At 41.5% G+C, this 13,190-nt stretch overlaps 1 protein-coding gene across 4 annotated transcripts in view; it reads left to right on the top strand.

The window, feature by feature from the left end:
* The window catches only part of LOC106881443 (transient receptor potential cation channel subfamily M member 2-like), a 405,111-nt gene extending 395,176 nt beyond the window's left edge, over nucleotides 1-9,935 (top strand). For 2 of the 4 annotated variants that reach the window (XM_052974060.1, XM_052974058.1), the window contains exon 31: nucleotides 9,822-9,935. In XM_052974060.1, the coding sequence (XP_052830020.1) occupies nucleotides 9,822-9,887 (66 nt within the window). In that variant the 3' untranslated portion in view covers nucleotides 9,888-9,935. The remainder of the gene's footprint in view (nucleotides 1-9,821) is intronic. The other 2 variants (XM_052974059.1, XM_052974061.1) reach the window with 1 other exon arrangement.
* The last annotated feature ends 3,255 nt before the right edge of the window (nucleotides 9,936-13,190 follow it).

The raw sequence follows: 13,190 nt of genomic DNA, 5'->3' as shown, positions 1-13,190 counted from the left end.
ATATATGGCGTGGGAGTGACTGTGTGGTAAGTAGCTTGCTTACCAACCACATGGTGCCGGGTTCAGTCCCACTGCGTGGCACCTTGGGCAAGTGTCTTCTGCTATAGCCTCGGGCCGACCAAAGCCTTGTGAGTGGATTTGGTAGATGGAAACTGAAAGAAGCCCATCGTATATATGTATATATCTATGTGTATGTTTGTGTGTCTGTGTTTGTCTCCCCAACATCACATGACAACCAATGCTGGCGTCTTCACGTCCCCGTAACTTAGCGGTTCAGCAAAAGAGATCGATAGAATAAGTACTAGGCTTCCAAGGAATAAGTCCTGGGGTTGATTTGCTTGACTAAAGGCAGTGCTCTAGCATGGCCGCAGTCAAATGACTGAAACAAGTAAAAGAGTATATATATATATAGACAAAAGAAACACGCTTGGAAGGACTGGAAGAACAGAGGTAGCAGGAATTGTATGAGACTTCTAGAAGGGAAGCTAGGAGACAGGTTTACTTAGCCAGAGGGGAAGCAGATAAGAAAAAGGTTGCCAATGTTCTGCACTGTGAGGACCAAAGACTTGAAGTATTTCGTGTTGCAAGACAGTGTGTGAGAGAGAATCATGATGTTGTAGGAGAGAAATGTGTCTGCATGGATGATGGTACACTTGCACTGAACGAGGCTGCAATTAAAGAGGTTTGGCGACGCCACTATGAAAGACTGCTCAATAAAGAGAATGAATGGGAGAAAGAGAGTCTGCCAAATGTCGACCCAACAGAGGGACCAGCTATCCGAATTGACAGTACCATGGTAGATAAAGCAATTAAGTGTATGAAGACAGGGAAGGCCCCCGGCCCATCAGGAATCACTGCAGAGATGCTCAAAATATCTGGCAGTGTCAGCTATAGCCTAGTCACCCGTATTGTTAACCAGGTGATACATGAAGGAGTCATACCCAATGACTGGTGTAGCAGCACCATAGTCAACTGTTACAAAGGTAAAGGTGACGCTTTAGATACAAATAATTACAGAGGTATCAAGTTGTTAAATTAGGTAATGAAAGTCACGGAGAGGGTCATAGACCAACTAATTAGGGAGCGATTCAGTTTAGATGAGATGCAGTTTGGGTTCGAGCCAGGGAAAAGCACCACTGATACTATATTTCTGGTAAAACAGCTGCAGGAGAAATACCTAGCCAAGGATAAACCTCTGTACCTGGCTTTCGTTGACATGGAGAAAGCCTTTGACAGGGTCCCCCGATCTCTTATCTGGTGGTCAATGAAGAAACTAGGGATAGAAAGATGGTTAGTGAGAGCTATGCGAGCCATGTACAGAGACGCTGTCAGTAAGGTGAGGGTTGGCAATGAGTACAGTGAAGAATTCTGGGTAGAGGTAGGGGTCCACCAAGGTTCTGTCCTCAGTCCCCTCCTATTTATCATAGTCCTCCAGGCGATAACAGAGGCATTCAAGACAGGATGCCCCTGGGAACTCCTCCAAGCCGATGACCTTGCACTAATTGCTGAGTCACTATCAGAACTAGAGGAGAAGTTTTAGGTGTAGAAGCAGGGACTAGAATCGAAGGGCATTAGAGTCAACCTAGCTAAAACCAAAGTCCTAATAAGTAGGAAGGTAGACAAAACACAAACCGCTTCAGGTAGATGACCTTGCTCGATCTGTAGGAAAGGTGTAGGTAGAAATTCTATAAGATGTATCCAGTGCAAGCTATGGACACATAAGAGGTGCAGCAATATCAAAGGCAGGTTAACTAGGAAGTTAGTTATTGTATGTGGCATATGTTCAGGTCCAATAAACACTGAAAATGTGTAGAAAACAACTTCTGTCACATTCCAGGGAGACAAACTGGACGTAGTTGATAGCTTCCGATATCTGGGTAACCAAGTTAGTAGAGGGGGAGGGTGCACTGAAAGTGTAGCTGCTAGAATAAGAATAGCCTGGGAAAAGTTCAGAGAGCTCTTACCTCTGCAGCGACAAAGGGTCTCTCACTCAGAGTAAAAGGCAGACTGTATGACGCATCTGTACGAACAGCCATGCTACATGGCAGTGAAACATGGGCTGTGACTGCTGAGGACATGCGTAAGCTTGCAAGGAATGAAGCCAGTATGCTCCGATGGATGAGTAATGTCAGTGTGAATACCCGACAGAGTATAAGTATCTTGAGAGAAAAGTTGGCCCTAAGAAGCATGAGTTGTGGAGTGCAAGAGAGACGATTGCAATGATATGGTCATGTGGCCAGAATGGATGAGGATAGCTGTGTGAAAAAGTGTCACATCCTAGTGGTTGAGGGAACCTGTGAAAGAGGTAGACCCAGGAAGGCCCGGGATGAGGTGGTGAAGCACAATCTGCGAACATTAGGCGTCACCGAGGCAATGAGTAGTGACCAAGACCTTTGGAAATATGCTGTGTGTGAGAAGACCCGGCAAGCCAAGTGAGACCAAAATCCAAGGTCTCTGCCAGGTATGTAGCCAGCCCACTTACGTGTAACATTCCTTCATTGGACACTAAACTCCGCTTGCGAAGACCTGTTGAGGCAAGTGAAATCGAAATCGAACTAAATTTATAGACTGGCACCCATGCCAAAGTCTCTTTTATTGAACACTAAACTCGGCTTGCAAAGAGCTATTGGGGCAAGCGAAAGCGAAATCATAATGGCACCAGTACCAGTAAATCTCTAAGAGCACCGTTCGAGCGTGATCGTCGCCATGAGAACTAGCTGTCTGGCTTTCGTGCCGGTGGCACATAAATAGCACCATTTGAGCGTGACCATTACCAACATCGCCTTCCTGGCACTTGTGCCAGTGGCACGTGCAAAGACATTCGAACGAGTTCGTTGCCAGTACCGCTGGACTGGCTCCTGTGCAGGTGGTACATAAAATACACCATTTGGAGTGTGGCCGTGGCCAGTACCTCCTGACTGGCCTTCGTGCCTGTGGCACGTAAAGCACCCACTACATTGTCGGAGTGGTTGGCGTTAGGAAGGGCATCCAGCTGTAGAAACCCTGCCAAATCAGATTGGAGCTTGGTGTAGCCATCTGGTTCACTAGTCCTCAGTCAAATTGTCCAACCCATGCTAGCATGGAAAGCAGACGTTAAACGATGATGATGATGATGATATATATATATATATATATATAGTTTTATATTTTATAGATGAGGAATTATGTACATTATTTACATTGGACGGGTTGGTGTCCTCACCTTGTTTGTTGTTACCACAATGTTTCAGCTGATGTACTCTCCAGCCTTTATCAGGTGTCCTGGTGAAATTTTGAACGCAAGCCTTTATTTGACTAATGGGGTACATTGTTCTCATTCCTAAGGTATTTTTTGTTGATGTTATTATTATAAATTCAAGTCACTGCCTGGAATTGAACCCGAAATCTTGGAGTTAGTAGCCTGCTCTCTTAAGCACTATGCTATATGCCCATTGGCTTATAGTGTAGTGGCTTTTAGCATACAGATAACATTAAGACCATAGAATTTAACATACAGATACGGATTCACCAGGGCTCAGTTCTTAGTCCACTGTTTTTCACAGCAGTTCTCCAGGCTATAACAGAGGAATTCAAAACTGTCTATGGGAACTACTATACACTGCCAACCTCGCTCTTATTGCAGAATCTGTAGCAGAATTGGAGAAGAAATTCCAGATATGAAAGCAAAACCTGGAATCGACGAGCCTGAAAGTTAACCTAACAAAGACTAAAGTTGTTGTTAGCAAGAAAGCAGTTAAGACTCTCTTTCCATCAGGTGTATGGCCCTGCTCAATGTGTAGGCAAGAAGTGGGAAGTAATTCCATTCGCTGCACCTAACGTAAGCTATGGACACATAAGTGATGCAGGAGAATCACTGGTAGGTTAACAGATAAAGTCCGTTTTGTGTGTGGCTGACATGTAGGAACAATAAACACTAAGAGCACATGGAACTTGGTCTCTCTGAAATGCCCAGGAGGCTCTCTTGGGGTAGTAGATAGTTTCTGCTACTTAGGTGACCAAATCAGTAATGGTGGAGGATGCTTTAAAAGTATTGTTTCTAGAATAAGAATAGGGATAAGAATAAGAATAGTTTAGAGAACTACTACCTTTGTAGGCAACAAAAAGATTTCTTATGAATGGTGGTAGTCACCAAAGTAACGCATGGAGAGAGTCATCAATTTTTAGTGTAGTGAAGAAGGTAGTATGTAAACAATGTGTAAAGTCACCAATGTGAGGAAAGGATGCAAAATAAGAGGCCCAATACATGCGCTTTTGTGAAGCATGAGAAATAACATCAGAAGGCAATTTAAGAACAAAGTTTGTGATTTATTTGATGAGGAATAATTGCTGATAAGAAACAAGTTATGTGGCTTGTAAGTGTATGTGTGAGTAAAGGAAGCTGTATAACTTATGTTTGAACGAATGATTTAGTAGTGAACTGTGATGAGTGAGCAGTTAAAAGTAATTATGAGCTAGGTGGGACAAGAAGGAATTCCTTGTGATATAGGTAGCGTTGTGTTGAAATGGACAGACAGTAAAGGTGTTTGCACTGCGAATTTTACATAAACACAATAGAATGTCTATGATGTGGTGGGCTTAAAATAATCCAGTAACTTGCAGTGCTAAATTGGTGTGAGAAACAAAGAACTCCTCATAATGAAGAAGGGATGTCAGTTGTCTTGTGTCCTTTCATTGACTGGCAGCTGACTCTTGAAAAAGGCACGAATACCACTGGGTGGGTGATATTGTTTGTACTAATACACGGCCAGCTCTTATTGGCTGAAGTTGCCATTACATAGCCTAATGGTTAGAGCAGTGAACTCGCAGTCGAGGGATCATAAGTTTGAGTCTCAGACCAGACGGTGTGTGTGTTTATGAGTGAAACACCTAAGCTCCACATGACTCCGGCAAAAGATAATGGCAAACATCCGCTGATTCTGTCATCACAACTTTTTCTCACTCTTTCCTCCTGCATCTAGCAGCTCACCTGTAATGGACCAGCGTCCCATCCAGGTGGGGAACCTATACACCTATGAACTGGGAAACTGGCCCTTAGGAGCCAGGCATAGCTCAAGAAGGAACAAACAACAACGACCTACATACAACTATGCACAGACACACACCCATATGTGTGCGTGTGTCTTTGTATATGTATGTGTATGTGTATCTGTGTATGTGTGTGTGTATCTGTATGGGTGTGTGTATGGATATATGTATATGTATATACATGCATAACTCACATAATTTATATATGTTTTGACCAAATATCGGCTCAGGCCATGTCTAACTTAAAAGCACCACATGACAGGATATTTTTAATTTAAGTTTTGTGGTATCAAGACCCATTCCAGTAAGGAGTTCTAGTTGAGTGAGTTGTATCCATGTGTAGGTGGCTTATCTGGTATTGCTTGAAGAAATTTGTCTAGATTCCATTTAAACATGATGGTATCTTTTCCCTCTTTGATTTGTTTTGGGACAATGTTAAACAGGGCAGGACCTGTTGAGGGAAAGAAATTGTGATGCAGAGTATTTGTGTTGTAATCCTGATTTAAGTAAGGGCATATGGCATGTGGTCCTAACCTTGGATGAATTCTGATATTAATGTTAAGGTCATTTTTTAGTGGTGTAGTATCTACATTGTGCAAATAAAGTGTTGCTCACAGCACCACTGGAGCAAAAAAAGATTCAATGCTTTAAGGCAGTCCCAATAATTGAGATCCCTTGTGCCCTTAATTCTTTTAATGAATACTCTCTGGAGTGATCCAATTCTCAAAATGTTTTGTTTTGTGTGATGAAATCAAAGGGGGCAGCAGTATACTAAGTGTGGCTGTACAAAGGAGAAAAGAGAAATCTTAGGATCCAGGAGCTCATTTTACAAGCTATATCAACTTTATTGTTTGTGTGAGCACTCCACCTGAGATCCCTTCGTTTAGTAGCACTCTGTTTTTGTCTGCTCATTGACTTACAGCATGTAGATCAGAGTGGAGTTCAATTCGGTCTTCTTCTCCATTGACAATTTTTGGGAGCTTGGAGTCTTCGGTAAATATTTTCACTTTGCTGTGTTTGCTGATGCTTGAAATGTTGTCAATACAGACTATAAAGTAAAGGCCAAGACAGTTCCCTGAGGGACACCACTAGTGACTTTTGCTGGGCATGAGTGGATTCTACTGATCACACTATGCTCTGTTCTGTTATCCTGGAAATATTCAATCCAGTGTAGTAGCTTTCCATGGATTCCAATATTTGACAATTTTGGCAGTAGGATATTGTGGTTGAACATGTTGCTGAAATCAAGATATGACTTCAGAGTTTGAACCTGATCCCATATATATATACACTAGTAGTATTGACCGGCGCTGCCCGGTATCAAGCTAGGATTATTAAGTGATCAAGTGCTTTATTTCAAACCAAAATAAGTAACATCAACATCAGATTTGAGCGAAATCCATTGAAATTGGTTTGGCTGAAAATGGTTTGCTGGCAATTTGATTGGGAAATTCCATAAGGAATCAGTTTATTGGTTATTTCCACTCATTGACTGTTTTTTTTTTAAGTTGCATTAGAGATCTGCATAGGAGAAGGTTGATCTGAAGGTTTGCATTGGGGATCTGGATTGGAGTAACTTAGGAAAATTTACCAACAGCCTTAACCAAAAAATAAAGGGCCTGTCCCTTCTAGGTTAACTCTAACCCTAACCCTAACACCCTAGTGGAAATCATGCTAGTGTTAATCTGAAAAATTACCAAACCCTTTTTGTGGTCCAAAAACGGGTTGGGGTGTGGTGGAAGCCTCGGAAATTTTATCCATTTATATTGTGCAATTCACTGACAAATTGTTACATACCTCTTTGTTTCATTGTTGTTAAATAAATGGATTGTCAATAAACCTTTTTCTTTGGCGTGAAATATAAACAAAACTCTTTCGCTCCCAAAGTAGTATATGTGCATGTGTGTGAGAGTGAGAGGGGGAAAAAGATGAATGATTTAAAATAAATAAATGATTTGAAATAATTATATTTTAATTGTTGTGTAAGAAAGTATATATAATCTCATTATAAAATATAGTGTCTTTCAAAAACATCCTCTATTTGAAACTATATCTCATGTTTAAGAAAAAAAAAGCATTTTACATTTTACACTTACTGTCTTCCTTACCTACCTTTTCTTTCGTTAGACGTTTTCTGTCTCCCTCTCCCACTTTTTCTTCACTTTTTTTTGTTAGACGCTGGCAAACAATCTGTAGCTCTTCCTCACTCCCCTCTCACACACACACAATTTCTCTCTCTCTCTCTCTCTCCTTCACGTGCTTACGCACACTTTGACTTTGCCATGTTAGCAAACTTCAAAATTGGTAATAGTTATGGTTGAAAATCGATTTTTACAGCTATACGCGGGTGCCTCTGAGAGAAAAAGTTGACGAAAATGCAGATAGGGTCATGACGAATGTTCTCCTAAAATTGGAGCGACATGCATGCTAATTTGTGGATGTGCATAAATTACACTCACGTACACACACACACATCCTGCCTTTCGTATATACAGATATAAATGTATATTTTTTAGAAAAACATAAGTCCAGAGAAGCACACTCCAAGAAGTTGGGCAGTCTATATTTATTACTGGTGAAGGCCAGTTTATGGGGTTACCCTGGGTTTCCCATCCATAAAGGGCTTAACTTTATGGCGTATCATCAGATCCCCAAGACCTGTTGGCCTTTGACCTCCGGCTGTGTCACCATCATTCAGCTATGGGGGTAAACAATAGGAGATTATCTCCCTCTCCCTTTGGCTATCTACTTCCAGCTGTGCCACTATTTTCACTACTTTGTGGTTTCTAAAAAGCTAGCAGAAATTTCCTAAAATGCAAGCTTGACCCGAAAATCTCCATTCTGGAGTTAAGTATGGTCCCTGGCATGAGTGAATCTTTTAGAATTCTTGTGCATTCAGCTATGCATAGATTGCAGCATTTTGTCCTGTTGATGTAGGGGCCCGGGTTTCTGAGGATTTTCCATGAGATCAATTCTAGAACTCCATTGTCTTTTAGTTGCCATACATGGCTGGCCAGCAATGTTATGTATCTCCTTTCTGAGACCCTGAAGAAAGATCCTTGATTGGAAAATCGTTTCTTAAATGTATTTCCCATACAACCAATGTATTTCTTTGAATGCACGATGCCGGTATTGTACCAATTACTGTTACTGTTGCTACTGCTGCTGCTGTTGTTGTAATTGTAGCTGCTAATGTCGTTTCTGTTGCCAACATTGTTGTTGTTACTACTGGAGTTGGGGCTGTTAGTGGTGCTGGGGCTGATGCCGCTGGAGGTAGTGGTTGCATCGGTAGTGTTAATGCCCCGGCACGTGTTGCTGGTGATGCACCTTTTGATATAGATACTAATGCTACTGACGCTGTCGGTGATGTTGTTGTTGTTGCTCTTGTTGCTGCTGGAGCTCGGCCTCTTGATGTTGGTGGGGGGGGGGGTAGCATTGGTAATGCTGTTTCCATTGCTGGTTTTGGAGGCGCTGTAGTTGCTAATACTGTAAGCCACGGTTGTTACTATTATTATTATTAATATTATTATTATTATGATTATTATTATTATTATTATTATTGCGTTCACCGATGGTGGTGGTGGGGGGGATTACTGTTGTCAGAGGTGCCATTAGTCATGCCTTTGTTGATGCTTCAGCTAGGACTGCTGCTGCTGGTGTTTTTATCAATATAGTTGGCATTGGCACTGGGTCTGTTACTGCTGCCATAATCAGGGTTGCTAAGCCTGCCAGTGAGTATGTTACCAGGTCTGCCATAGTGTATATCGAAGAAGCTGTTGGTAAGGCTGGTGTTGAAGGTGATGTCACTGTGGTCAATGTTGGTGTTGCTGTTGTTGACATCACTGAGGCTGTCCACTGTGGTGGTGGTGGTGGCAGTATTTCAAGATACTACTTATTGAGAGAGGTGAAGGACCACATATCACTTATATGTCCCATTTTGGGTTTGGTTTCCACAGTTAAATGCCCTTCCTAACAGCAACTACTTTTCAGTGAGTACAGGAAGCATTTTATCCTTGCACCACAACTCCAGAGATAGTTATGACCTCAAGAAGGGTAGAGAGTCCTCTCAACTCCATATCTCTGTCCATTCATCAACCACTCTAGAAAATATTCATTTACTGAACACTACATGGCTGAAAAGATGAATGGAAGTGACAGCAATGGTAGAAGAAGAACCAAGATGAGTGAGAGAGAAAGAGAGAGCAATGTGTGATGGCAGAAATAGAGTTTGCTAGAAAGTGTGAGAAAGTAATGGATAGTGGTAGACGTGGATAAATGGTAGGAATGAATGATGGTAGAGGAAGTTTATTAGGAGTAATGTGCGCCTGCTAATCTATGTATATCTTGTACAAATTGTGATTCAATCTTTATGTAAATAAAATTAATTTTAACATGAACAAAAATTTATAGATTTTAAAGTGGTCTGATAGTCATAATGCAATACATGTTAACCTAATTATATATTTTCAGAAAGTTGTTTGAGAAGTCCGTTTGTAAAACAACCATATGTAACACTTCTCAGAATGTTTTGCAATCAGGTAGCCTTATCAAAAGGCTTTCATAATTTAGTTTTATATCTTACTCAGCAATTTTTGATCCATTGCTGGATGAAACTTCAGCACCAATACTTGTTTTAGGCCTACCTCTCCATATTATCCAAGTACATATCAGACAGGATACTCCCTCGATTAAAGGATTAGCCTACATTTTGGCACCTTCTGCTTCTTACTCTCTGAAAATGATTGCATGGATTTAATGTATTAACTAACAGTAATTACTTCTTTTGATTTTTGCAGATTTTAGTTAAAGACTTGGTAAGTATTAATCCTTTTAAAATCTGGTCCCATCATAAATGGTCGTAAGTATATTTACATAATATATAAAGAGGTATAAGGTAAACTTACAAGTATGTGTTCTTAGTTGACACATACTTTAAGCTATAATGTGAAACAGAGTTCATATGTTTAAGCTTCATGCTTTTACCTTTGTTACCAGAAAAGTTATTTGACCTAACCAGCTTCAACATTTGCTTACACTTCATCAAAGAGGTTTTACTACTTTACTTGACCACTAAGAATACTCTCTTTTACTCGTTTACTTGTTTCAATCATTTGACTGTGACCATGCTGGAGCACCGCTTTTAGTCGAGCAAATCGACCCCAGGACTTATTCTATCGGTCTTTTTTGCCAAACCGCTAAGTTACAGGGGACATAAACACCACTATTGGTTGTCAAGCAATGTTGGGGGAACAAACACACACACACACACACACACACACACACACACACACACACACACACATATATATATATACAACAGGCTTCTTTCAGTTTCCGTCTACCAAATCCACTCACAAGGCTTTGGTTGGCCTGAGGCTATAGTAGAAAACATTTGCCCATAGTGCCACGCAGTGGGAATGAACCCGGAACCATGTGGTTGGTAAGCAAGCTACTTTATTTCAATAAATTAACCATGTAGGCATAATACAGAGAGGACAAACAAGGACAGACAAACATAGAATGGTGAAGTAGCTTAAAGCGTTATTATAAATCGATTAAAAATATGAAAAATTTAAAATAAAATAAAATAAAATACATTGCGTAATGCAATCTGACACCGAAGGAAAGGCGTCCGGCATCAGGGTAGGGCCTATGCTTTTCTTCCAGGGCTCCACTTACTTGGTGCGAATCACTCCCAGTTTTCTTACCACAGGCTTCCATCTCTTCTCGAATTTCTCATATGACAGGTACTGCTTCTCCAGCCTGATCTTGCTGCTGAAGTGTCTTTCACACGTGTCTTCCATACCATTTCTATTAAAATAGCTACTATGCAGTAAAAACAGGCCTTCCTTTCCCTGCTAAGGGAAGAATGCGGCACAATCTTGATGTTTGACTCAGCTAATAGCTGTACTCTTTCCATCGATGACAGCAGTTGTTCTGTGAAAACTATCAATCCCGACAATTCTGGACATCCCACGAATGCATGCAAGATGGTTTCTCTGTCCTGCCCACACCTCAAACATGACGGCGAGATAGCACTTCCGTGCCTTGACAGCTTATCATGAACAGGTAACGCCACATGGAAGCCCTGTCAAGCCAGGGATTTCTGGTAATTATCCAGATACCCCGGCCCAAACGTTCTCCTGAACAGGTTGATTAACTGATTTTCATCGTAGCCCAGGGTCTCCCCCAAGGCGTCTTCAGACGTGAATCCCACTAACCCACTATAAAATCAGCGGTGGAACTTCTGTTGCCAGCATTGCCTGCCTGAGAGAGTAGCAGAAGTACCTGTCAGCATTTCAATTGTCAATCCCCCAGCCTAGGTCTCTGCTTGATCCATGTACCTATGTCTGTTAAGGACGCTAACCTTGGAAGGTAGAATTGGACATGCAGTGACCACATCCAGGTAAAGCTAGAGGTGCTTGCCCAGACCAAGTCTGGGTTAGAGCAGTCACCTTACTGGTTACCTCACTCCAATTTTTCTCTACCTGTATAGGTTTTTCCCCCATCCAGGCACGTCTCATATGTGTGTCGTTATTTGGATGCAAAAGTTTCACTGTATGGTGTTCTGGAATTTGTCTTCCAAATAATCGTCTTTAGAGTCATATCCAGTTAAAATTATTTCTTCATTGTTCTTTTGTGTTTTTTTTTCCAGTGTGGTGGAGCAGGGTCTTTTTTTCGTTATCTGTGGTGTGTGGGGGATGTGGGTGGAGAAGGTGCATGTAAACGCTTGCAAATTGTCATGAATTCCCCTTCGGATACCTCCATGGTGTCGTCTGGGGACGTTATGTTTGAAACACAAGGTGCCTCAGAAATCAGGTGGGCGGGGGGTTTTATTAATGTGGGGGCTTATGTATGCTGGGGTTGGGTCTTTTCATTGCTTTCTTTGGGGGTAGCATCACAACAGAAGGAGTGGGAGCATTTGTTTTTGTGGGGACTGGTCTATGTGTGGGTTTGGGGATGCTTTGAATAGTTGTGGGGACTGGTGTCTGTAACAGTTTTTTCTCTTTATTCTTCTTTTCCTCCTCTTCTTTTTTTCTTCACAATCGCTTCGAATGTGGCCTTTTTTTTCACATTCGAAGCAAGTAACCTTTTTACCCTCCACTTCAATTCGGAGGGTAACTTTTTCACCCACGCGTATCCAGTCCAGAAGGTTTTCCATGTCTGCCGGTGCCCCTTGGATGATGGCTGAAATGCTCTGCCCTGTCCAGTATTGGGAGACAGAGCATGGAATATGAAGGAATTGTATTTTCTCTAATTCCAGCGGCACCTCCATCACCCTCACACGAGAAGTACGACTTCCCCTGTAAGAGGGCAGAAGTGCTACCTCCTTCGTCTTCAAGGGGCTAACCGAGTACTCGTGCGCCAACTTCTCCATCTTGAAACAGACTCCAGTGGTTGAAAAAGCCTCACCCTTTGCGATATGAGTAATATAATTCCACACAGGGGCGAGGCATTTCTCAATAACATTTTCATTGAGATATTTAAAACATCTTCCTTCCATACAGAAGGATCTGAAGACCACAGTTTTCTTCTCTATTTCTTCAACATCGAACATGGGCGTTATCTTGATATCCCCGTTTTCCTCCTTCATCCTGGAAAAATATTCTTCCAAATCTTCATTGTTCAACACAATGGTCTTCGTTTCCATGGCGGCAACGTCAGAAAATTTTTTGCTATTAACACTACTTTCATTGAGAGTGCGTTCTTTGGAAATTATTTCTTTTAAAATTTCGACCGACATGCTCGGTCAAAATTATAGATGCGCAAAAAACAGGTTTGTAAAATGTTCACCAAATTAGTTCAGATCTTGCCTCACCACCCCCCTTTACGGGGCGTGGCACAAGAAAAATTGCCTATGACGGCTTGAAAAGAGTTTCAATTGCACAAAGAAGTTTTACACCTTACCTTCCTGATAGGGAAGCATAAAAATAATTTTAAAAAACACGTAAATCCACAAAAACAGTACTCCAACGAACACAAACGGTTAATTCACAATAGCAAGGTACGTCTTACTTGCTCGAAAGTAAGAGCAAAATGGCAGCAACAGTAACCTGAAGCTCTCTCCAAAACAGAGGTAAGCAAGCTACTTTATTTCTTGTAAATTGCCATAAAGGCATTACACAGAGGGGGACACTACAACACATGTGGGGACATATAACAAG

This window comes from Octopus bimaculoides, chromosome 17 (genome assembly GCF_001194135.2).
Source record: "Octopus bimaculoides isolate UCB-OBI-ISO-001 chromosome 17, ASM119413v2, whole genome shotgun sequence".
NCBI classification, from domain to species: Eukaryota; Metazoa; Mollusca; class Cephalopoda; order Octopoda; family Octopodidae; genus Octopus; species Octopus bimaculoides.
The sequence above is the reverse complement of the archived record's forward strand: the minus strand, read 5'-3'. Positions and strand labels throughout refer to the sequence as shown.